The sequence below is a fragment of the Vitis vinifera genome, chromosome 1 (genome assembly GCF_030704535.1).
Source record: "Vitis vinifera cultivar Pinot Noir 40024 chromosome 1, ASM3070453v1".
In the NCBI taxonomy this organism is placed as follows: domain Eukaryota; kingdom Viridiplantae; phylum Streptophyta; class Magnoliopsida; order Vitales; family Vitaceae; genus Vitis; species Vitis vinifera.
The window spans coordinates 3,536,254-3,561,668 of record NC_081805.1 but is presented as its reverse complement, the minus strand read 5'-3'; the positions used below and the strand labels follow the sequence as shown (position 1 = coordinate 3,561,668).

General features: G+C 34.6%; 3 protein-coding genes across 3 annotated transcripts; 2 read left to right on the top strand and 1 right to left on the bottom strand.

Moving 5' to 3' along the window:
- Window positions 1-5,127: 5,127 nt before the first annotated feature.
- On the top strand, window positions 5,128-8,265 carry LOC132252549 (uncharacterized LOC116803646). Its single transcript, XM_059738457.1, has 5 exons — window positions 5,128-5,240; window positions 5,345-5,977; window positions 6,302-6,337; window positions 6,683-6,931; window positions 7,065-8,265. The coding sequence occupies exons 2-5, from the start codon at window positions 5,824-5,826 to the stop codon at window positions 8,033-8,035; spliced, it is 1,410 nt and encodes a 469-aa protein (XP_059594440.1). The 5' UTR covers window positions 5,128-5,240; window positions 5,345-5,823; the 3' UTR covers window positions 8,036-8,265.
- A 7,531-nt stretch (window positions 8,266-15,796) lies between these two features.
- Window positions 15,797-16,756, top strand: LOC100256104 (uncharacterized). The gene has a single exon (XM_002283728.4). It carries the CDS (start codon window positions 16,088-16,090, stop codon window positions 16,520-16,522), a length of 435 nt encoding a protein of 144 aa, XP_002283764.1. The 5' UTR covers window positions 15,797-16,087; the 3' UTR covers window positions 16,523-16,756.
- A 1,382-nt stretch (window positions 16,757-18,138) lies between these two features.
- Window positions 18,139-25,415, bottom strand: LOC100264527 (nicotinamide adenine dinucleotide transporter 1, chloroplastic). Its single transcript, XM_010645902.3, has 9 exons — window positions 25,057-25,415; window positions 24,621-24,716; window positions 23,520-23,626; window positions 21,700-21,748; window positions 21,408-21,520; window positions 19,349-19,443; window positions 18,941-19,029; window positions 18,767-18,861; window positions 18,139-18,650 (listed from the first exon to the last, which is right to left on the bottom strand). Exons 1-9 carry the CDS (start codon window positions 25,133-25,135, stop codon window positions 18,252-18,254), a joined length of 1,122 nt encoding a protein of 373 aa, XP_010644204.1. The 5' UTR covers window positions 25,136-25,415; the 3' UTR covers window positions 18,139-18,251.

Sequence of the window (25,415 nt, the reverse complement as noted above, 5' to 3'; positions counted from 1 at the left end):
ATGACATGTTTTTCACGTCTTTCGATCCCCATATCATTAACTACGAGTTGCCCAGAGGGTTCGTAGTGCCCAAGTTCACAATATATGATGGAACGAGCGACCCGTTTGACCACATCAAGCATTTCAGATAGCTCATAACCCTCGACATAGGGAATGGTGCACTGATATGTAAGGTTTTTTTGGCCAGGCTACATGGTTAAGCTCTCTCCTGGTTCCATTGCTTCTCGCAAAATTTCGTGAACACTTTTCGAGACGTCTCAGAAGCCTTTGTAGGCCACTACCTATGTTTCTCTCGCTAAAAGCAAAACATGTTGCAACCTGATAAGTAAATGAGTCCTTCATGGATGAAGTTTTGGAGATTTTGAAGGAAATTGAGAGTGACAAGCATGAATTGGAGAACATGGACACAATAGTCGATAGTGTTGGATCGTCGATGAGTAAGCCGCCATCTTCACCGGATTGTGATAAAGTGGGGTTGTTAAAAAGTGTCTAGCTGATGCCATCACTAGATGTAGTGACTGCTCAATGGGACAGTAGGTCTACTACACCAAGCACCAATGCTTAACTTTCCCTTGTATTTTGCTTATTTTTCAAAGAATATGCTAAAAATATGTGAAACATATAACCAGATGTAAATGAAAGGGTTAATGTTCTTTCTCATTTACGTATCTTTGTTTTGTTGTCCATATACCAAAGATAAACCTTAGATCCATTGTCTACTGGATTTAAGGTCTGAAGGGAATGTACAAAGTTAAAAAGTTGTCATTGATAACCTAGTTTTGATTTTGCTAGTTTTGGTCTCTCTTGTGACTATGATTAGAATACGAAATCATTGATCTTATTTAAAAAACTAGTTGTTAGATCATTTCTTATTATTTAGATGATGTTTGGATATGTTTTCTTTACTTAAAATAATAATAACAATAATTTTTATATAAAATATAGTGACATTTATCCTACAAGTTAAAAGTACAAAGGAATTTATATTACTTTAAATTTTAAAAACAATTTTTTAATAACACAAAATATTTAAGTTCATATTTTTTTAAAATATATAAATAATATGAAGTGAAACAACAAAAAGAATATAATCTCGACTTTAAAATATGTCTACATGATTTAGAAAAATTTATACATATATAATGTCAAAAAAAATTTCCTCATCCAATGTAGGATATTACAATCATCCCCTTTGTAGATATAATGTCGCGTTGTGTCCCACAAGATTGTGAGATCAAATAGCAAGATGCCCCTTTGGGTCTAGAGTAGACAATATCAATGTGAGGGAGAGCATATTGTTACAAATGATCTCAAAGTTAATTCATAATATCAGTGTAAGTGTTTGTTTAGCCCCCCAAGGGACATCTTTTTATTTGATCTCATAATCCTATGAGATACAATGAGGACGTTATGTCTATAAGAGAAGTAATTGTGATATCTTGCATTAGTTAGGAAAAAAAGTTTTTGTCATTATAATTCCTCTTAACTATGTAGACATGCTTTAAAGTTAAGAGATCTTGTTGGACTTAGAATAAACAATATTTGTATGAGAGTGAATGGATTATTACACATACTTTCATGGATGCTCTATTGATTGAACTATATCATTTAAAGGCATGCCTCTAAGTTAACAATCTCACCTTTATTGTTTTACCTCTTCCATGATGAAAAAGTTGTAGGTGGCACTAGTATTTATCACTAGATATATTGGCCACTTGTTGATGCTACCTCCACAAATATTCGCCATTTATTCTCTAGTGTCTTGATCATACCTCCACAAATGTCTATCATTTTTTCTCTAGTGTCTTGATCATTGCTTCCACCTTGAGGGAGTTTACTAGTTAAGGATATCCAAGTTATCCAACATGTTTTCTACTTTGTTTTCTACTACTCTTTCTATATCACTCAAGGTGTTGAGGGCTTTTTTGGGAACAGTCTCATGCCTAATATGAATCATACCATAGGAAAGATTTGTTTATGGGTATGAACTTTTCCTTTATATCCTTATCCTTACCCTCACCCTCTCTCCACTTAGGATTTGTGAAGCATTGAGTATGAATAATTAAAATTGTTAAAACAAATACCCTAATTTTAAAATATTATAAGATGTAGAAAATGGCTTACAACTAACACAACATTGGAAACAATTACCTTAAATCTTATGATCAATTTAATAACTAAAACAATGATTCAAAATTTTATACTAGTTGTGAAGTTCATGTGGATATTTTTAATAACCTATATACACTAAAATAAAGCTAAGCATTCTGGGACTAAAACATATTCCCATGCATAAGGAAGTATTATATGCAACCTTATCATATGATCATTCAATTAGTCTTAACGTTATTATTCAATTAAAATATTTACTAAACCATTTTTTTGTTAGGGAGATATCATAGACTTGAGTTAATTTACGGTTAAATTTTGTTAATTAAACACTGTTAATTGAAAGATTGTCTTAATCTCACTATCAAATATAAGTTGTCTTACTCGAAAAGAAAAAAATTAATATTAGAAGTTAGTAAATTTTGAACAAAAATTAATGATTGTCCTAGTAAAATGATTTGAAGAATGTGATTTAGTAACGCAATTATTGAATACCAAACCTCTCACGAAAATCTTGAAAATTATTTTGCATTTGTACTGTTATATGTTTATCATGCTCAAGTTGGCATGAGATGATGGTCGTAGGGACCCAGGGCGATGATTCTATTCGTTGGTGTAATATTTAAAAAGAAACTGTGATTTGGAATGTAAAGAGCCTGGGAGCACGATCAGAATAAAATAGGTCCTGCAATACAAGGTTCACCTGGGAGATTCCCAGGGAGACCCTTAGATGATAAAGTCAATTCCATACTTTTTCAAAGAAAATACCAATGAATCCTTTTTTCCCTATATACCTCTTACGTTTTTCTCTTCTTACTTCCACCTTTTTTATAGCTCTTTAATCTGAATGGAAAAACCTTCCCACGTTCTATTTTTCACACGATCCTCCCCAGGCTCATTTCTGAAGGGCGGTTAATTCCCACCTTGCTTCATCGTGCTTGGACATGTTTCCTGTGGGCCAAACATCTTGACCAAGTTCTTAGGATGGGCCTATTTCTTCTATGGGCCCAATTATGCAGCCCATAGAACATGGTGCTTAGCCCAAAACTCCCACAAGGAGTAAGAGCATTTTGTTGAAATCTAGAAACGCCCTCCTTAATTTTAAGTGTTAATAATTAAATTAAAAAAAAGAATCACGATATTTCCATCCCAGGGCCAAAGTCCAAATCCATCCATTAACCTAAAAGGGGGTGTATTTTCTCATAACCAGCTAGGCAGGGGAAGACCTTGACCAAAAGTCAGTTCTGCAACTCAAAGGCATGCAATGAGTTATGGAAACTTCTACTTGGACCCTTCTCCTCCACAGTCCTCCCAAGAAATTTCGAGTCATATATAAATTCCATAGTTTTTGTCATTATTGTTTGTTGTTTCGGAAGAGTACAAGTTACATAAGAGCCTAATGTTTGCAGTCCAACTAAGGAAGGGCTTTTCCGGACGAAGACATCTTGTATTTTACATATTTAGTTTGCAGTATAATACATATTGTAAATCCTCTTTGAAAAGAGAGGGTTTATGGCCGGTAGATGCTGTGGAATATTTGAAGTCTAGAAGAAGCATTGCAAATCCAGTCAAATTAAACACCCAATGTCAGTCTGGGTTCCCTTTTTCTCCAACAATGTCCATCCAAATGTGTCCACACTACTTGTTCTATGTTGGGATCAGTATCCTCGTTTGCCCCTTGGCTGCGGAGTCATATGCACTGGTTGACCACAAGTATGGACCTTGCAAGCCTAAGAACTGTGGGAGTGGCCCAAACATAAGCTACCCGTTTTATATCTATGACACTGAAATAGACTTCTGTGGTCACCCAGGCTTTGGAATTTTTTGTGAAGAAAATAAGCCTCTCTTTAGAACATCCAGAAATTACTTCATTGAAGATATCTCTTATGAGACCCAATCATTTCGGTTGGTCAACAAGGAAGTGGTTAACACCTCCTGTGTTGCCCCTTAACATTGTTTTGTGTTTGATTTTTCTTCCATTGAATTCACCACCAAGTTTGTTGATCTTATTTCCTTTTATTTTATAATTGCACAAAACGAGTACCTCTTATTTACGCACATTCTCCAGTAACTTGTGCTTCCACTGCCACAAATTATTCTGTTGCTCTTTTGAACACTGGGTATATGAATTGAAACTCTGAAAAACTGGTTGAAGAGATGGCCCGTGAGAGGTACGTCGGCGCACCGGTGGATTTGGAGGGAAGGCAGTATAATCAAACAGTGGAGACTATGGACTACATACAGTTACTGAAGAATGGATTTAGTCTTCGATGGACTGGTATTAACTGCATTGAGTGCCAATTAAGTGGTGGTCGTTGTGTGTTTGATGAAAATAATGATGCAGCAAGTCTTTGCCCAGATCGATCATACCACACATTGCAATGACGGTGAGGCAAAGAATGACTGGCTGCCTTTTCTTTTATTTTCTGTTTGGTTCTTTTACTAAATTTTTGCAAATTATGCACTCCTTTCTACGAAATGAGGAGAATAGGAAGGTTTCTTCATTCCTTCCAGGCCTGTTTGTTTTTAGTTCTCATGTCTTATGGCTTATTTTAACCCTTAATTTCCTTGTTCTGGCGAAATAAGCAAGCACACCAACCTGCCGTTGGACCGTATGCTATCTTTGAGCTTTATTTTGATCGGGTGAATCCCTGAAACTAAGGAAATGTCGTAGCCAGAGTCAAACATATGAAAACTTGTATTCCTCTCACACGCACCTACCCTTGCCCCAGGAAAGGGTTCCCTGATATCAAGGGACTAACAAAGTACCCATTAATCTATGACCTGTCGTGTTTTCTCCTTTCCGTTTACCCCGTCTTCTACTTTTGCTCCACAAGACCACTCTGTTTTTATGTCCTGATTTTGAAAATTGAGAGCTGCAGCAAGTCGAGTCTTTCTATGCAATGTAGAAGGTGAGTTGGAAACTCCCATTGTGGATTGGGTGTCTATTTGTTGGCCAATGGAAAATGATGGCCTATTTCACATGGGCTACCAAAGACTCTTGGCCCACCAGTAGAAAGTCTCTTTCCCAAGTCTTCTTGTATCTCATTTCCAAGTCAACTGCCGTGCTAAGCAGATACAGAAGAGAAAACATGGCTTAAAGGGAGAGGAAGATTACCCTGTTGCCGTCGGTTTGGTGCCATGCTTTTGTTGTTGAATTGGGGATTTCGCATGGGATCTGTTTCTTTTCTTGTTCTAGTTATTCTCTCTCATTCTGTGCTTCTTTCTTCTTCAGGAAAAGAAGGGAAACACCCTCCAAATTGTTCATTCTTCCAATGTGGAAAACTGGGCTGGCTTAAATTTCCCTTCAACAATGAAACAAATCCAGAATGCGGATTGCGTACAATAGTAAATTGCACTGAAGAGGCTCCGAAGATCCAACTGGAAAGGGGAGGAAGACATTTTGAGGTGAAAAACATCCAGGGTGATACCATAATAATTCAAGATGAGCAGCTTCAAGAGCACTTGAAACATGGCAGATGTGACTTCATCGACAACTTAACTTCTTCCCCTTCTCCTTCTGTTTTTTTCACACCAGTACCCACCCTAACCGAACTAACCCTGTTTAAATGCCACCGTAGTCACAATATTGATCTTATTACAGAGTATAATTATACCAGATGTCAAGACTACATTATCCACTATAATCATTCAAATCATATTCCTCCAACTCCACCTCCACCTGGCTGTTCAATTATTCAGTATCCAGTAAACATGAGTACTGTAGGTATCGCTAAACTGGATTCCCTGTTGACTCCTGATATCACTCTTGAAGTGAATGTGTTCTCACACTGTTGGAATTGTCTCAATAGAGGAGGCCAATGCCAAGATGATGAAAAGGGAAAATTCCAGTGTGCACATGTGAAAGGTGCACAACACATAACAATCTCTCCTCTTTTCTCTTCCCTTCCTTTATTCTTGGTTTTTTTTTTCCTTCTCTTTTTTTCTTTTGCATTTACAAAACCTGTTGCTATGTATGTAGCATGAATTCCTCTCTTCTAACTGTAGGGCTCTGGTATGAGAAAATTGTTGTTTGTGCAATGTAATCTATATTAGATTTGCAGAAGCAAGTTTTGACTCTTATTTTTATGAGTGTACTCTTTAATGTTCTGGAGAATACCAATTTGATGTAGATTAATACAATGTTTACTGTTTAAACTATTATCGTTGCTATTTGTTATTTGTCTTGCAGGGAATGACAATCGATTGAAGCTAGCCCTAGGATCAGGTAATATACTTCTTTAGCAAGATTCTTGTAAATAAAAATATTTGCTCTCTGCATGTGTTTGGACACCAACTGAATCCAATTAATCCATAATCTTGCACTTTTTAGCATTTGAAATGAGTTTATCTGTAATAGATGTAAGGAAAATTTTCTTTTATTGGGGATTTTGGTAATGATCAAATTTCAATTTCTCACCATCTTCTTTGTGGGTTAAGAATCCAAAATCGATTTCCACTAAGATCTTTAAATTCTTCTATGCATATGTTTCCATATGTCCTTGGTAGAAAACTCTCTTAGCATTAACGTAGTTGGCATTAAGTTTGACTATTGTCTTTTTTCCCACTACAGGTATCAGCGCCGGAGGCATTACCATCTTAATAATTTGTTTCATCATCCGACAGCGCCATAAAAGGAAGTATGCTTCAACTTTCCTCTCAAGGAACACTTCTTCAGATCCCTCTTCACAACCAGGATTGGAAACAACGGGGACGTATTTTGGCATCCCCATTTTCCCCTACAGTGAACTTGAAGAAGCCACTTATCATTTTGTCCCTGATAGAGAAATTGGAGATGGAGGTTTTGGAACTGTATACCATGGTAAGGTGATGGACAACTGTGATTCTGTTAATAGTTCACCTAATCACTAGGAAAATACTTAGCAAAAAAAAAACTTAAAACGACAAATTTGTCACCCTTTTGAAGAGGCTATTCTTTGATATTTGTCAAATAGGACAACTGCGAGATGGGCGAGAGGTTGCCGTCAAGCGCCTATACGAGAACAATTACAGGCGGGTTGAACAGTTCATGAATGAAGTTCAAATCCTCACTCGTTTGCGCCACCGGAATCTTGTCTCCCTTTACGGCTGCACCTCACGCCACAGCCGTGAACTCCTTCTGGTTTACGAATTTATTCCCAATGGAACAGTCGCTGATCATCTCCACGGGAATCGAGCAGATTCAGGCTTACTCACATGGCCTATCCGATTGAGTATTGCCATAGAAACTGCCAGCGCATTATGTTATCTCCATGCTTCTGATGTTGTACACCGGGACGTGAAAACTAAGAACATTCTCCTGGATAATAGTTTCTGCGTTAAAGTCGCAGATTTCGGGCTTTCACGACTCTTCCCCACTGATGTTACCCATGTCTCAACCGCTCCACAGGGAACTCCCGGCTATGTTGATCCAGAATATCACCTATGTCACCAGCTTACCGACAAGAGCGATGTTTACAGCTTCGGGGTTGTCCTTATTGAACTCATATCATCACTGCCTGCTGTAGACTTTAGTAGGCTTAAGCATGAGATCAATTTGTCTAACTACGCTATAAACAAGATACAAAAATGTGCATTTCACGAGCTGATTGACCCACATCTTGGATTCAATTCAGATCTTGCGGTTAATAGGATGACTACTCTGGTAGCAGAATTAGCCTTTCGCTGTCTGCAACCTGACAAGGAAATGAGGCCTTCCATGGATGAAGTTTTGGAGATTTTGAAGGAAATTGAGAGTAACAGGCATGAATTGGAGAACATGGACGCAGCAGCGGACAGTGTTGGATCATCGATGCGTGAGCCGCCGCCACCTTCACCAGATTGTGATGAAGTGGGGTTGTTGAAAAGCGTCCAGCTGATGCCATCACCAGATAGTACGACCGCTCAATGGGCCAGTAGGTCTACTACACCAAGCGCCAGTGCTTAGCTTTTCCCTTGTATTTTGCTTATTTTTCAAAGGAGATGCTAAAAATATGTGAAACATTTAACTCACATAACTGAAAGGGTTAATGTTCTTTCTCATCTTCGTAGCTTTGTTTTGTTGTCCATGTACCAGAGATGAATCTCAGATTCATTGTCTACTGGATTTAAGGCCTGAAGGGAGAATGTGCAAAGTAAAAGAAGCTGTCGTTGATATGCCCAGCTTTGATTTTGTAAGCTTTGGTGTCTCTTGTGATTATGATTAGAATACGAAATCTTTGATCTAGTTATATGATTAAAAGTTCCGTTATGTCTCAACAGGGAAGCATTGATTAGCTCTTAAAAGCCCTTTAATCGGGTCATGTTTTCAATCGAGAAAGGGAAAATAGATCAATTAAATCGTTCCATTAATTCAAATAAAACGTAAAAAGTCACCTCATCCGATGAGTTAATGCTCTTTTTCTCACTAAATTCTTTTCAATGATAATACTTGATTACTTTTTTTATTTGATCATTTTTCTGATTATTGATACCAAATGATTACGTGGCAGTAATCAAATCAAATTGATGTAATGCTCCATTGGTGATGTGGCAGGGGAAAGTGCATCCTAATTCCATGTTGCATAGTGTGTCTTTGAACACGTTATCCCTGTCTAGGAAAAAATGGAAAATTATGTAAGACCCAAAAAAACCTCCAAATTTTCAAACTATAAAACATTAGACAGTCTAATTTTTTACACAATGCGGACCAAAAGTTCATTGGCAACAATAACCCCCACCAACAATCTAAATATAGTGATTCTTCAGTATTTCTGTTTTTGCTCTTTAACATATACCACACCACCTCCTCCGATAACAACAGTTGAGAAGACGAACTTGGGCCATTGAGTCTGAAATTTGGCTAAGATGCATTGCCATCAATGATGTAAATGTTAAGACAATCCTTCTAAAAGTAAGATATAATATAATAATTAAAGTTAAATTTTACTATCTATCTTTATCTGTATTGATATTTATTTGAGCTTTCGAGTCTAAATCATTTGCATTATATATTATTTGGATACATTAAGAGTTGTATGAAAAATTCAAGTCATGAGTTCTTTGCAAATTGATGAGTAATTCATAGTCAGTTTCTAGACATAAATAATCTATTTAAGGTTATAGCGCATTAGGAAGAATGTCTTGTCTTAATTATTAGGATGAATTTCTCATAGTGAGTGTACTAGTATGCATTGTTATGCATTGAACAAAATTTATGTTAAATCATGACATTGGTTATTAAGGAATTATAATTCACCAAACTACTATACTGCATAAAATCTCAACATTGAGAGGATATTGAGTTAGTACTAAAGTTTTCAATAGTTTTGACTTATGAGTAAAACCCTAAGGTGGTCGTATATTCCCTATCGATTAGATCATTATTAATTAAAACAAATAGTAACATGTATTCTTAATAGAGACACTATGATATCTCATAAGATTAAAACAACGTGTCCCCTTGAGTGGTCATTAGGACTTGTGATTATAAAATTTATGATGTCACAATAATTCCTTTAGTGGAATTGGACATATGTTCCTCATAAGCTGAAATATGTTAGTTGATTACATAATAAAGGGATTTGAGACTCAAGGATTGTAGAGGTAATATTGAAAGGTTGATAGCATTTACCTCATAATTAGATTATAGACATCTGTTCATGGAGAATCTACATATAGTGGATTGTATGTTAAGGACTAGAAGAATTGATTAAATTGGATTTAATCAATTCATAGCTTGATATAATAACATAGGATACTAGAGTGCAATTAACTTTCTTTAATAGAGTGTTGAATCAACTTCAAAATTATATTTTAAGAGAGTCAATATTTTCCTACTAGTATCAATGGTCCTCATTTGAGCTCATAGTCTTTTTTGGCATAAAATTTTGAGGAAAATTAGAGATTTAATCATATGTGTACATAAAGAGTGTTTTAGTAAAATGGTACAATTGCACAAGCACTTATGATTATTTATTTTAAGGCTTTATGAAGAATTAATCATTTATATTATAAGGGCATTTTGGTTAAAATATCAAGTTGCATATGATTTTATGATTAATTAATTTTGTTTATCTAGATTCAGTTAATTAATTAATTAGAACATATTAAAGTCAATTAATTAATTAATTAAAATTCAGTGAATTAGATTAAATGACTTAAGTTTAAGTTAAACCAAAGTCACTTAAGCCCACATGAGAGTCTATATAAACTTTATAGGTTTTAGGGTTGACTCTAATTTTTCTAATTTTTTAAAGACTTGGTCTTCTAGATACCTAGCCTTCATTTCTCTCCCTAAAGAAATATGTAGACACTAGTCATCGATATAAGAAGTCATCGAGTAAAAGATCATGAGATTTTGAGACATCTTCTACAAAATAAATAAATAAATAAAAAGATTTGGGTTTAGGGACATTCAAACACTTGGTATGTTTTCTAACACATGCACCTTATAGGACCAAAGTTTTAATTTTTAATTACCTCCATTATGCCTAGGATCTTACATGCATGCACCTCAAAAGCCCTAATAGATATCAAATCCCTTAGTAGTAAGCTCTCATTTTTATGAACTTCTCAATTGGAACCTTGAATGAAACTAAAGATCCAAAGAAAACCCTAGATCACCACTCATTGAAGAAAAAGCCCTAGAACTTTGAGAGCCTCCATGATTCACCACCTGAACCTCCACCCCCCAACACTACTACCATCTTCGTTGTTGTAACTCGTCAAATTCCCTTTGTTGTCTCTACATGTGGAAGATTCTGGGTGGGAATTGGATGTAATGGTTTGTGTGAGGAGAACTCATGATGAAGTTACTTAGGTTCTGTTTTATAAGGGTTTGATGTTGTTAGGTATCATGAAGTTACTTAGATTGATGTTTTCAAAAACCATTTCTTAAAATGATCTTTGAAATTTTTCAGAACAAAATTTATTTACAAACTTAGAATATTCCCAACTTAATTTTTATATTTCTAAATATTTATTAAAAATAAAGTTATATATAACACTCTATTTTCAATCATTTTTGTATTTATTTTTTAAAACAAATAAAAATAACTAAAAAGTAATCAAAATATGTTATCAGAAAATACTTTATTTTTAGAGCAATTTTCAAAAACCCATGTTATAAGGAACAATTGACAACTAAACATGGTTTTATTTTTATTTTTATGTTTTGTTCTTAAAAACAAAAAAAAATTGTTCCATAATTCTCAAACATAATCTAATCCTTCAACCTAATTTTAGATTTTTAAAACTAAGACTATTAATAATATTAGAATGATTTGGGTAAGATAATTTTTAAATTAATTTTATTTTCTTATATGGAGAATCTCATTAATTCACTCAATGGAGTAGGTGAAAAATTTTCATATCATATATGTACATAGAATAAATCAAAATATGAGAGAAAGGTGTAAAAAAAAAAAAAAACTAATAATAAAAAAAATTTGATTCCAATAAAATTTAACAAAATTTTCATTTTCTAAAAAAAATAAGTTATCAAATATATAAAATTATTTTAATAATAAAAAATAGATTTTAAAATATAAAAATTTATTTCATACATCTAAGTCTTCCATTTTTACAATACATGTTTCTCAAAAAAAAACTTCAAATATATTATTGTATTATTTTTTAGATTTCTTTATGTTTTTACTTCTTTTTATTTATTTTTTCTATTAGAGCTAATAATAAAATAATTTTTATATTTGGTGTTCAAATTCGCAAGATAGATGAGAGAGAGAGAGCGCGCGGTTAGAGAAATGACTTGATGTCAAGATATATTTTATTTTTGTTTTCTCAATTTTCATATTTGATGTAAAGATGTATTTGGATATTATGGATGTCACATATTTTTCCACTCAATTATATATCAATTGCTAGGCTTAAGGATAATTTTGCAACCATTTATATCATTTGGGGTCATTACTAGGATTCTCAAAAATACAATTCTCCTATAACAAAAAGGATCCCCACCAACAACTCAAAAACAACAATTCTTCAATATTTTTATTTTTGCCATACACCACATTGTCCATCATCAATCATAGGGATTGAGAAGATGAAATTGAGCTCATTAAGCTTAAAATTCGACCAAGAAGCAATGTCACATATTACAGCAGTGTTTAATCCAATTAACTCTTTTATCAAAACCTTGAATAAAATTAAATATCCGCCAAAACCCTAGATCGCCACACATTGAGGAAAAACTCATAAAATTATGAGACTTTCTCACAATTCACCACCTGAAACCTCCATCGCATCCCCTAACATTGCCACCTCCACTATTGTGGCCCACTGAATTACCTCCATTACCGTCAACATGTGGAAGATCATACTAGATTGGAGAAGTGCAAAAAAGAGATTATGGGTAGAAATCATAAGTAACGATTAGTTTGAAGAGAGCTCATGAATGATGGTTTCAACATTGTGGATGGAGGTAGGACAATAATTATGGTCATATGAGGCCACTCTCTCTCATTGATGCTAGTAACATCAAGGATGGTGTCACCCACTTAAATGTTGACACACCTTTTGTCCATCGACACACCTCGTGCACTTCACCACCACAGCCATGGTCATGACCTTATTGTCTCATTTGTGGTCGTGGGATTTTTTTTTTTTTTTTTTGGATGGGAGATGAGCAGAGGCATTACATGGGTAGATGATGTCAAGAAAGGTGAGTTCCAATGATGCTACAAAGTAAGTGGCGGGGTTCTATTCATCAAATGAAAAAAATAGAAATATTTATGAAATGTTTAGGAATGTTTTAGAAAACAGTTATCAAAAAACAATTTTTAAAATCAATTTTATGAAGTTTTATAAAACAAAAGTCTATTCGAGAACTTGAAATATTCTCTAGATATTTTTCTATGTTTTCAAATATTTCTTAAAAATAACTCTTATTCATAATACTTTATTTTTATACAATTTTTTTTAAATAATATTTAGAAAATATATGAGAACAACTTTGAACAATAAAAATATGTTCTCATAAAACATTTGTGAAACCAAGGTTTAGTTAATCTCAGTTTTGATGATAACAAAACAAAGTTTAAAACTAATGATTATATTTCAAGTGTGATTAGGCAAGAAGATTTCCAAAGTAGTAATCACAAAGACAAAATCAAGTTAAAGAGAAATCAATAAAAAGAAGAAAACCTAAAAAAAAAGTGTTTTTCAAGACCTAAACTTCATAGGATCTCTTTGTAAAGTTGTTAATGCACTAGGTTTTTCCTACATTACATTTTTTATTTATGCACCAAAATCTTTTAAGAGTTATTTTGTTTTAAATCTTTTAAAATTAGATGATTTCATATTTTCAACTAAAACTTTGTGTCAAATGTTTTTCAATCTTATTTAAAAGGTTTTAAGTTGAAAATTATGGTTGTTTAGCCAAAAACAACTCAATCGGTTGAACAGGATGAGGAACTGGTTGACACATTTAGCTTAATCAGTCGAATGGTGCAAAAATCTTATCTCTTTTCCAGAATGTCTGTTCAATCTGTCAAGGTTGAACCTTAACCGGTTGAGGGGCGGCTGAGGTCCAATGGTCATCTGTCATACATTAAATGCTAGTTGAACCAAAGCTCGACCGGATGAACTCACAACAACTAATTTCGTTTTTTTTCCTCTATAAAAAGGTTCCAATCTTCATTATTTAAAGAGTTTAACATTTCTAAAAATTTCTTGAATATATTTGAGCCTTGCGACAGTGTTTTTTAGTGCATCATTGTTCTTAAACTTGTATATCATTAGTACACCATTCAATCCTGAGGTATCTCTTAAGGATTATAAATGGTGTTTTAAGCCAAAAGTCTAAGAGAGTTGATTGAAAACATAATCAATTATATTGCTTGAAGGCTTGATTTGGAAGTTTTGAATTAGTGGAACCTCAAGTTTGGGATTGAAGTTAGAGGAAAATGGATGTAGGTCGGGTTGTGTCGAACCACTATAAAAATCTTGTATTTGCATTTTCTTTCCTATTTTTTTACTTTATACGTAATTGTTTTTATATTGTTTTATTATATATTTGCATATAATTGTCTCTTGCATTTATATAATTTAAACTTTCAAAAAGATACTATCACCCTATTCACTCACTAGGGTGATTACTTTAAGTTGGATTAACCTAATTTTTCTAACAACATTCTTGTGAGTGATTTAGTTAGGTTAGAAATTTCGGGTCAAAAAAGTGTTCTCCCAACTCAGTCTACCAAATCCTCTCTCGAACTACTTACCTAATGAAGAACTTCAAGGTGTTGAAAGTGCTTGAAAGTGCTTGAAAGTGAAGGCATGTAATTGAAGTACTGGATGGATGAAATCAAATCAATTAGCTTTTTCAAATTAATGAAAATCTTTTTAAAAAGGTTTAGGAGACTTGGGTGCCTTTTTTTTTTTTTTGATAAGTATTTTTGTGCCTTGTTTCAACGTTGATCCATAACAAGTTGGATAAAGGGTTTTTCTTCCAATTTAAACCCAAAATTTTTATTTTAGGATTGGAGAATGCTAGCAACTATCACACACTTCCATAATGCTCATCTCCCATTCTAAGTGTGAGTATACTTATTTCCTAAGAAAATCTAACCCATTATGAAGTTCAAAACAATTTTTGAGTGAGTTTTAAAGTATGAACTAACTTATTTGGTTCTTCCATCCATTTCCTCTTTGTGGTTATTGGGTTTAGGTAAAATCCATTTTGTTCTTATGTGGATTTAAAAGAAATCAAGATTGAGCTTAATGTGGATTCCAAGTGTACTCTAACAAAAAAAGGGTAGTTGAAGTTGAAAAGTGCTAGTCAAATGGTATAGGAAGAATTAGTAGGCTTGAGTTGCATATGTTTGGTAAAAAGAATAATCTTCTCCTTTGATTTGAGAATAATAAAAAATGGAAAGTGTTCAATTGGAACACGAAAACGTGACTGAATTGGTCCTAGTTACTCTTCGAGACGGAGTGGAAGAGGGGAAGAGATTCTCGAACGAGGAAAATGATCCAATGACTTCAAAAGAATTGAACGAGGAGTTGTATGAGGTGAAAATCTCATGTACGATTCTATAGAGTGACAATAAGGGGAAGGAAAACCCTTTACTTAATTGTTGTTTTTCATAGCAAATATCTTTGATTGCTTGTGGACCCATGGTTTTTTATCTCTTCAAATATTTTCCATATTAAATCACGATGTCATTGCATTATTCTCTCTATCTCTTCATTAGTTATTTTTCTTTGTGTTTATCTTGGCTAAAAAAAATAACTTATTTTAAAGAATATATTAGTAGAGAATTTGAGCTCAAGTTTGATTGTGTAATCTTAAAATGATTCAATGATTTTTGGGTTGGTTTTTATTTAAAGTAAAAGACATTTAGATTTGTATTTAGAGTAGTTGAAACTCGACGAAAACTAAATAAGATAATATCATTACATTAGCATGTTAATTGTGTTATTTTACTTATTGGAAGAGTATTGATGCGCCATATTTTGCCTTTGAATCAATCTTAGGGAACCTTAAAAATACTAATTAAAATCTCCATTTTAGGTGTAATTTATAATTTAGATTCATCCAAAACCTTATTCTTAGGTTTAATGCATAGTTGAGATTCATCCACAACTCTATTTTTAAAATAAATTTTTAATATATAAAAATAGTTTTCAACTATGCTATTAGGGGTTACTCTTTTCATATTGTTGGGCGAATTATTTTTGCCATTGGGCTTTCCGATTTGTGTAGAAATTGGGCCACGGAATATTCAATGGATTCAGAATTAGACCTATTTGTATAATTTTCACTTTGAAAAAAAGGCATTCACGTTCAGCTTGAAGTTCAAGCACCCCTCGAAGTCTACAAAAAGGAGAGAAAATCGAACCAGCGAGACAGACTCTTAACAGTAGATAGATAATACAATGCAACCCAGTGCCAGAAAACCCTTTCCCTCTCAGCCAATCCATCAAAATCGCCGCCCTCGTTTATGATTCCCTGATATTCAAATTCCGATCTTGAGCTTAGTCACAAACGAATCCAATAATGGTGATGTTACAGAAATTCAAGCTCATGGCCACTCAGTGTGGCGCTCCTGCCCCAAGCCCCACCTCCAGTCCTCTCATCCAACTCCGCCGCCGCAAAACACTCCGCACGCTGCTCGGCCGCACGCCACGGCGGCGGGACTTCTCCGATCGACAAATTGCTGAAAAGAAAAAGAACAAGAAGAGCAAGGACTCGAGCAGCCGCACTCTGAAGGACCTGTTTGTGTCTTCGCCGCCGCTGGACGAAGATACCAAGAAGGTAGCGGAGAAGATGAAGAACAAAAGCGAAGCGTTTCCGTCAGCAATGAATGGAGAAGATATCAGCGGCGACGGTTTAGGAGCTGCTCCGCTTTCTCCGAGGCCGGTCTGGTTGGGGTTTCGGCATCGATTCATCAAGAGGGCGTGGCGTCCTGTTCTCGTCACTATTCCAGAGTAAATTATCGAAAACACAGAAAATAAAAAAAAAATAAATAAATAAACTTTTTGTCAATACTCGTTAATGTCTTCCTTTGAAAGAAAAATTGTGAATGATGTGCTTTCAAATGTAATATAATGATGGTGGTTAACTCGAGTCGCCGGAAAAGAAAGTCTCCGGCAATCCAGTACGGCTCTGAAATTGTTGTAGATTGGAGTGTTTGTTTATTTAATTGTTTATTTTTAATGTTTGAAATTGAAGTTGGGAAAGAATGGGGGTGATGGGTAAAGAATAGCACGTGGATGGGCGTGAACTTTAATCAGAAATCGCGGGAGGATGATGCTTTGGGTGGGTATTTTGTTGGGATGGCTGCAATTCACCGGCGCAACTTAGTGGGAAAAGTGGTAAAGTGGTGAGGGAGTTGATGCGACCATTCAATGGTTCTGGATGATTCAACACACCATTAGACCATGACCCCACTTTTCTCCAGGGACCAGAGGAGGAAGACATAAGCTACTTCTTTTCTTTTGGTTTCTGGGAAAAGTGATTTAGGGCTGATTTTCCCAGATATTTCCATTGAAAGTGGAAGAAAGAAAGAAAGAAAGCCACCCCAGAAATCAAAATAAGATAATAATGATTGCACCCCATTGGGCTTAAAGGTGTGGTATCTTCTCTGATTGAATAGCATCAAGAATTTACATGGGTTTCCTCTTCCTTCACGCCCTCAAAAGAATGAATTTTGTTGATGGCTTTTTGGGTAAGTGATTCCCCCCATAAATGATAATCTTTAAGATATGATCTAAATTTTAAATTCTAAAACCCCTCTCCCCTTATGCCCAATCCCATAAAAGTGAAGGTCAGAGTATATTCAAACCTTTGTTTTAATTTTTATTTTTTAAAAATTTATAATCTTTTTACTCATATTTTATAATTAACCTAAAATAATTGCAAAACAATAATTAATTTTATTATTATAATTAACTTCTTCATTTAAAATTATTTTTCATACATGCCGTTAAAACAATAGCCTATCTATGTATAAATATTTTACCTTTTATACAAACTTTCTCAAAATTTGTAAATTCATTATCTAAATATTAGAATTATATTTGTTTTCGATAGAAATAAATAATGATATTTTTAAAAATTAAACATTGAATTATAATGTTTAAAAAATTCATAGAAATTTTGATTTACTCTAAAATAAATATTAAATTATAAAAAATAAATAAAAATAGATAATAATTTCTAAAATGAACAATGTAAATTTTGTAAACAATAATATTAATAATAAATAAATATGTAAAATATGTTTTCTATATTAAAAAGAAAGCTAATATTTTAATAGAAATTATAAAACATTCATATTAACATTTTAATAAATCGATAAATTGTATTTTTTTTTTTAGAAAAATAAATAATAATATTTTATAAAATTATAATAGTTAATCCAACAACATTGTTTTCTTTATGGTCGTCAAGAAATGAACAATACTAAGTGTCTAGACCTCAAAAGAAAGCAAAATAAAATTGAAAATAAGCAGAGAACTTGCAGCAAAATGGATGAATGTCACAAAATAAATTGGAAAGAAAAAAAAAAAAAAAAAGCTACATAAATATACAATTCTCACGCCAAATAAAAAAATTGATCTCATTTTATTCAGCTTCACACTGGAGTGGCTTAACCTAATCAGTTTTGCAGAAAATTTCTGTAATGGGGTAAATAAGGTTGACAAGAAACACTAATCAATCAGTGGCTTGCAGGTAGCTGCTCCTTGTTTCCAATAGGAATTGGAGTTCTGTTACTAGTAGATTGAGCTTGTGACTGCCTTACACTGGAGTCATTTTGTTCTACTACGGTTCTCCCATTTTCACGCTGAGGTTTAATATGGCCATCAGAATTAGGGTTGGCTGATGAATGCTTTGCATCCGGATGTAGAAGTCGCTGTAAAAACCTATGAATCATCTCAAAACTGGTGAAAGTTATAACAGCAGATGGAGTTGTCCGCAATAGATTAGTTGCACAGCCACGATAGAAACCAGGAAGACCTTCCTTTCTGTACACTTTCTCAATGCAATCAATAACACCTGAATAGTGCTTCTCTGAATTCCGGACCTGCCCTTGCTCTTGCAGCCTTGAACGAATAACCTGGTGATGTGAAAGTCAAACATTATGGTAGAAACAACAGTATAAAAGATCCAATCTTTTGGGTGATTAGACCTTCTCCTTCATCAGTTTATTATGGTATTCCAGCACAAACGAACCTCATGGGGATAAGTCATCACGGAGGCAAGTACTTTAGAGAAGGATGAGGCAATTGCAAAATTCCCAGGACCTAGTTCATCAACTGTGGTATCACCTGAACTTCAGCAAAACAAAAAATTACACAAGATTCTTCTACCCGTGATTAAGAAGTAAGAAAAAATCAAACATATTACCCATTTTAGCTAAATAGGACTTCATCTGCTCGTATGCTGGAAATTGGATGGCAACATGAGTTATTCCAGCCAATGAAGGCAAAAGGCCACTGTTGAAAGCATCACAATGGCATTATGACACCAAAACTACTAAACAAAATATTTCTACCAAAATTCAAAAAAAATAAAAAGTATGGACCTTTTGCACGCCAACATTTCCAACAAGAATGGGCTATTCTTGGTATTTGTAAATTTATATTCAGGTTAAGTCTAAAAAGGCAGAGGAAGAAAAAAATAATAAAGAAAGAAAAGAGAATGACAAGTTGCATCAATTTGCAGTTTCATTTTTTAGGGTTTCAGATTATGGATACCAAAGGCTCAATTAATCTCCACAATTACATTTTGAACATTAAACAAAGAGACACTGACCTATACAATCCTCGAATGCCTTCCTCTTGTGCAATCCTTTTCAAAGCAGAAAATATGCCTTTGTAAGGAACCACATTTGGCCTCATTGTCTGTGTCTAAACAAGGATAAAACAAATGAATATCCAAAACAAAATCAAAATGATATGATAAAGCATTAAGATATGTTGGTTTGGTAGGGTTATTGTCACTGATTCACAATCTTTATCAAAGTATCGCATAAAAAAAGTTCTTTTGAGACATCCTTTTTATAAACCATGTCCAAGCTTTTCAGAGAATATCTAGGACAGTTTACTCTTATACCATCATGCAGCAGCAAAGCTTCAAACATCCAAACAGAAAAAAAAAATGTTTAGCAATGGTTTTGGGAACAAAAGGGGATAAATAACCAAAAATGTTATGAAAGCAATAGTACAACAGGTTCAGAATTGAGGTAAAGGTGCAATAAATGAATAATATCAACTATTCTACTGTTTCAACCCAGTTTTCCCACCCTACCCTTTCTGCTTAGGTAGCACTCTTTCTTACTAGGGTTTTGGGTTCAAAGACTGAAGGGCATGAATTTATCAGCAAAACAATAGGGCATCAAACTTCAAAATCTTGTTGCCTCCATTCCTAGTGCCCACAAAAAATGGAAAAGTAAGGATGAGGAATTAGAGAAGCAAATATCAGAGAGGGATTTTAATGAGGGAATGGTTGATTGTTACATAGTTAACAAATGCTTAGGTCTTATCACTCTGATGGTTAACATTCGCACCCCACATTAAATGATGGAAGTTTAACCTCTTTTTACCCCTAGCCTTCCAACACAAGAATTCTTGTTTGGTAAAAATACTAGATCTTCTTAAGGATCACATGAAAGTGGCCTGGAGAGATATACCTCCTATTTAATTTGATTGATTAAGCATCAACCATAGTTCATGTATTGCCCAAATTAGTCAATTCTGATAACTAGATAAGAAAGATGAACCTTAGAGATTTTTAGTGTAACTATCAGATTACTGCCTATCTAGAGAGATTTAATTTGTGCACTTTTTCTGGGGATTCCATTTTCTAGTAGCTTGTTCAGGCATTGTTCTGTGGAAGAGATTCCATCTAACAAGCAGTTGTACATTAGTTAATAGGAAATGCATTTCAAGCCAATAGATAAGATAGTTTTATGACTCAGATGATACAGACTAAATTTACAAAATGATTAGGCGGATGGAGGATAAACCAAAGGCCAAAGGATAGAAAGTAGGAAGGTGTATTTTTAAGTAAGGTGTCCCAAAAATACAAGAAATAACACAACATGCACCCCAATATGAATATCCTATTATAGAGAATTATTTACAACAAATTGGCGTTCCAGCATAATTCCGTTGAAAGGAACCTCTAACTCTCTGATTGGGTTTAACAAGGAAAATGCAAAAGACAATAAAATATAATGAAAATTATTTTATAATTAAAATATTTTCAAATTATTCATTCTCCATAAAATATTTTATAATTATTCATTAGCTTGGACTTTTTTTCCCTTACCTTTTCCCTCCTTATCGTTTTTTTTACTCATAATTAGCTCAAACTTCCCATGATCCAAACACAACTTACTTACATCTTCCAAGAGATGCCTCAAAACAACATTTTAGACCTGTTGCATGTGTCTGAAACTAATGTAACAGCAAGCATAATCTTATGTTGATAGGTTATAGTATTCCATTTTGTTTAATATTTCAATATTCTAATACAATACTAAGCTCAGGAGCATATTACTATTAAGCAATTAAGGCAACAAAATACAAAGATTAACAAAATTAATCTTATCCTGTTCAAAGAGTAGCAAGCATCATATTTATAGGATCTCCTGAGTGTGTATATCCTTCATTCCCGCTTATCTCACAAAACATTTGTTCTCTTCAATATTAAAATGCTGGAAGTTTAGTAATATGTGGTCTAACTTCTAAGTTATATTATGTGCATACCAATGGAAGGGACCACAGAGATGAGCAAAATATGAGAAACATCTTACGATGTTCTTCTATAGGTATCAGAAGGAATCAGAACACAGTGATGCATAACTTACTTGGAGTCTGGTCTTAACAACCCACAATGGATTCGTTGTAATTGCTGTGGCAGCCCCAGCTCCTGAAGCAGCTATCACATTTGCACCAATTGTAAGTTGACTGCTGCTATCCACTGCAGCATTGCAATAGAAATGTTTGAAGCAATCAAACCAACCAACCAACACAACAAACTTCACCAATCTCAATAGGTTGTAGGATATCAAAGCTTAGAAAATGAAGTAATGTGTCTGACATAAGCCCAAGAAAAACAAAACCGCATTTTTCAAGGTAGGAACATCTTAAGAAACAAACCATGGGAATGCAGTACGTCTTTTAATTTCTGATACACTGTGAAGTACACCTACATGAGAAATGAGCACTTCTGTCACTTGGAGAATATAAAGAAAATAGGATGATATTCTGCATATCTTTGTTGAAGGCAGATGAAAGAAGAAAAGTTGTGTATAAATGAGTCAAATCTATAGCCTGAATATCAACGTTGATTTTGAGGAAACAAATAGAATAAATATGTTCAAGTGGCAGATTAGGCTCACAAATTTGTAGGAAAAAAACAGATAACAGTATGCTCTAAAGGGGAAAAAGGAGCAAAACAAGGAAAAAAAACTGTAACCCACAAAAAGCATCATAAAAGTAATCTTGAATCAGTTGCAGTACATCCATGAGAACAAGTGATAGACAAAGAGGTTAGCTTCATAGTGGTCATTGAGCACCCATGAAAATGTATTTGACAACATTGTATGCAACACCCATAAGGAAGCACCAGATCCCAATGCACCAGATTATCAATGGTTAAAATCTTGTTTGAAGATGCCATCCAAACAACTAAATGAACCTTAGCAGGTATCCAGCTATTTCAGACCACACTGGAGATCAAAGGGGTAAAAACACACACACACCCCCACTAAACCCCACCACCCCAATCCCTTCCAAAGCAACATAGAATGACTATTTCCTCTCACTCATAGAGAATCACAAAGCAAACATTCACCTACTCCATCTTTCAATCCTTCAAATGTTCAATAAAACATGGATTCCAACTAGGCTATTCTCATTCCAATCTGACAGATTCCCAGCAACAGATTAGAAAAAAAGTGCCCGTAGTGTGAGTTCCAATACTGAGCGCATACCCCTAATTTAATTCAAGTTGTGTCCCAGCAAAAAAAGAAAAGAATAGAAAAAAAACACACCGGTGTACACTTGGAAAAATCTTAAAAGTGGGGAGATCAATTGAAGAAAAGAGGGGGTGGCCTTTCCCAAACTGGTGTTGCTTGTGTAAGAATGAGGAAGAGTTAGCCAACGATGTTCTGATCCACTAGCATATTGGCACTCTTTGGGGTTTTCTGCTCTCTTTGTTTGGTCTTTCTTGGGTTCTTCCTGGGTCAGTCAAAGAGGTCTTATTAGGGTGTCATGGGAGCTTGGTTGGGAAAGATCATAGAAAAGTTGGTTAGCAGCTCTCCTTTTCTTGTTTTAGACATTATGGAGGAAGCAGAATTGGAGGACTTTTGAGAATTTGGAACAGTTGGTTCAAGCTTGAAAGGAGTCTTTTATTCGTTCTCCATTCTTATGAACTAAGAAGTCTTTGGATGTAGGCTTTGTGTCTCTGTTGGGTTTCATAGATAATCTGAATCCTCGCTAAATTTTTCAAGGTGTTGCGTTTCAGCCCCATTGGGCACTCAATGTATACCTCCAGTGCCTGTGGGTTTTGCCCCCTTTTCTTAGGCGCCTTTACTAATAAATTCCTTCTTACTTATTAAATAAAGCATCTTTTCAATTTCGCTAAGTATATTTAAACTTGTTACTCCTGTCTAACCAAATTAATAGGGAAAGCAAATCATTCCTCGACACAAGAATTCTCTTTAAAAGAGAAATATATAATAAGAAACAAATGATGGAGAAGGGACAATATAGCTTTGTGAAGCAAAATCTAGAATTCATTTTAGTTCACAAAATTCCTCTTAAGAATGCCAAAATTATTCTTAAGGGAAAACTAGCAACCACATGTTTATAACAAATCAAGAAAGAATTCAAAGATGAAATGCCTCCTTCAATGACAGAAGAGGTCCCAGTTACTGATTCTTTTTTGGAAGGAACTCAAGAAAAGTAATACTCACGGCCCAATTAGGAAGTAGTGCCAATATTGTTGGCGAAAGGCCACGATACATTCCCTTCAAACCCTCTGTCCTTATTATGTTTTCTAGGCTTGTAATAATGACGCTACCTGCTTTTTGCCAAAAAATAAGAGCATTAAAAAAATGTGGCATTTTGACCCATACAGAAACGAAGAAGAACAAAAGAAAAAGTTCAATCCACGTTTCACTTTTTGAACTAAAAATCAAATGAAAATAGTGAAAAGGAAAGTGTCTAAACTATTTTCATTAAATTCCTAATTTGGAACTACTGTAATAGGGTCAGCAAAGCAACCTACAGTCATCAAGCAATGCATGTGAAAGATAAACAAAAGCAGAGAACAGTTAGAAAATGCATGCATCGAGAAGAGGAGAGTAACAAAATCCACCAGTCCTATCACATAATCCTTCAGAGTAGGCATGTGGAAAGCAGCAGTATCTAGAAGATGAATAAGCACCAAGCTAGGGCAGTAAGGAGATGTTTTACAAATTATAATTCCTATAAGATTTGTCTACCTTATGATTTACTAGAAAAAAACAGGGGGAGCAGGGGAGAGAGAGGCAACGGTTAATGAGATCAGAGATAAAATAACTCAATGAATAAATAAAGCCTAATCTACTAAAAAAAGTCATTGTACACATGACTGTACTGCAATATGTTGTTACATTAGCTTCGCCAGCCTCTAGGCTAAGAATTGCATAGCTAGTGTTGGGTCTTGACGAAGTAATTTGGTATGGGTATGTCGTGATATAACCACAATTGTCAATGTGTCTTTCATATTTGTTAATGTTTTCCCCCCTTTTTCAAGAACTGAATCCATTCAAAATCACAAAAATGCATCTCTGAATAAGCAGAACACTGCTGATTATTGGAAACCAAGCTCCCATACCCAATTCTTCCACGTTCATTGGCATAAAATTCATATACTTGGTCAAGAGTCCAATTCCAAACTTGTACAAGTAACTTCAACCAAAAGCCTTTCAGAAAAATGAATTCATGAAAGGCTTCTTAATATCCAAAGCTAAATAGAACATCCTATTACCACTCAATAACAAAATCCAGGCAAAATACAAATTACAGCTTGCCTCGGACGCCAGAATGCCGAACTTCAGGTAGGCCATGGACCTGTAATCTTGTTTTGATCACATCCAATGGGCAGACAAAAGTGGCAGCAATTGCACCTACAAGGCAAACAAATCACACTTGTGAAGTTAGATCATCAACTGCGTTCCCGTTAAGGCTTCAATTTCACATGCTAAACAAGAAAAATTTTCACTCAGTTCATCAAATGAATTAAAATCACCCCAATTTTTCACAATTCACGGAATGAAATCGATGATACAATGTACCCAAGCAAGGAAAAAGAATGGAAAATACTTTCTGAGGAACCAAAAGGAGGGTAAATTTCACATTCTCGCATAAATTTAATCAACCCCCAGCTGAACCCACAAAACATATCACAAAATAGCTCGAAATTGAAACCAAAAAAAAAAGAACACACACAACTAAAAGTGAACGCACCTGCAGCAGCACCCGAAGCGGCGTAACAGATGGTATCCCTGATGCTGTGAGCGCCAGAAGATTGATGGGGTCCGGTCATATCGAAACTCTAGAGGTGGTGCAATTGGGATCTCCAACAAGAATCGAGATCTTGGCGTATTGGGTTTGGGAAATTGGTGAAGAAGCAGCAGGTTTTCGCATGGCAGATTTATAAGCCCTTACATTTGAAGGTGGAATCGTCGAGTCCTGGAACGTGTTGGACGCTCTGCTTGAACGCTCAAATATGGTATGGAGACCATCATTCTCTTCCACACTTGTGCTCTTCCGATCTCAATATCGGAATTTTCCTTCCCTCTTTCCGATGCTTTATGTAAAATTCG

What these genes read in the sequence shown, in the direction of transcription:
- LOC132252549 (XM_059738457.1), top strand. Translation starts at nt 5,824, where the DNA reads ATGAGTACTGTAGGTATCGCTAAACTGGATTCCCTGTTGACTCCTGAT. An exon ending in GAAGCTAGCCCTAGGATCAG is followed by an intron (nt 6,338 to 6,682) that starts GTAATATACTTC and finishes TTCCCACTACAG; the next exon opens with GTATCAGCGCCGGAGGCATT. An exon ending in TTTTGGAACTGTATACCATG is followed by an intron (nt 6,932 to 7,064) that starts GTAAGGTGATGG and finishes TTTGTCAAATAG; the next exon opens with GACAACTGCGAGATGGGCGA.
- LOC100256104 (XM_002283728.4), top strand. Translation starts at nt 16,088, where the DNA reads ATGGTGATGTTACAGAAATTCAAGCTCATGGCCACTCAGTGTGGCGCT.
- LOC100264527 (XM_010645902.3), bottom strand. Translation starts at nt 25,135, where the DNA reads ATGACCGGACCCCATCAATCTTCTGGCGCTCACAGCATCAGGGATACC. An exon ending in AGACGTACTGCATTCCCATG is followed by an intron (nt 21,521 to 21,699) that starts GTTTGTTTCTTA and finishes GCAATGCTGCAG; the next exon opens with TGGATAGCAGCAGTCAACTT. An exon ending in GGCATTCGAGGATTGTATAG is followed by an intron (nt 19,030 to 19,348) that starts GTCAGTGTCTCT and finishes TGCTTTCAACAG; the next exon opens with TGGCCTTTTGCCTTCATTGG.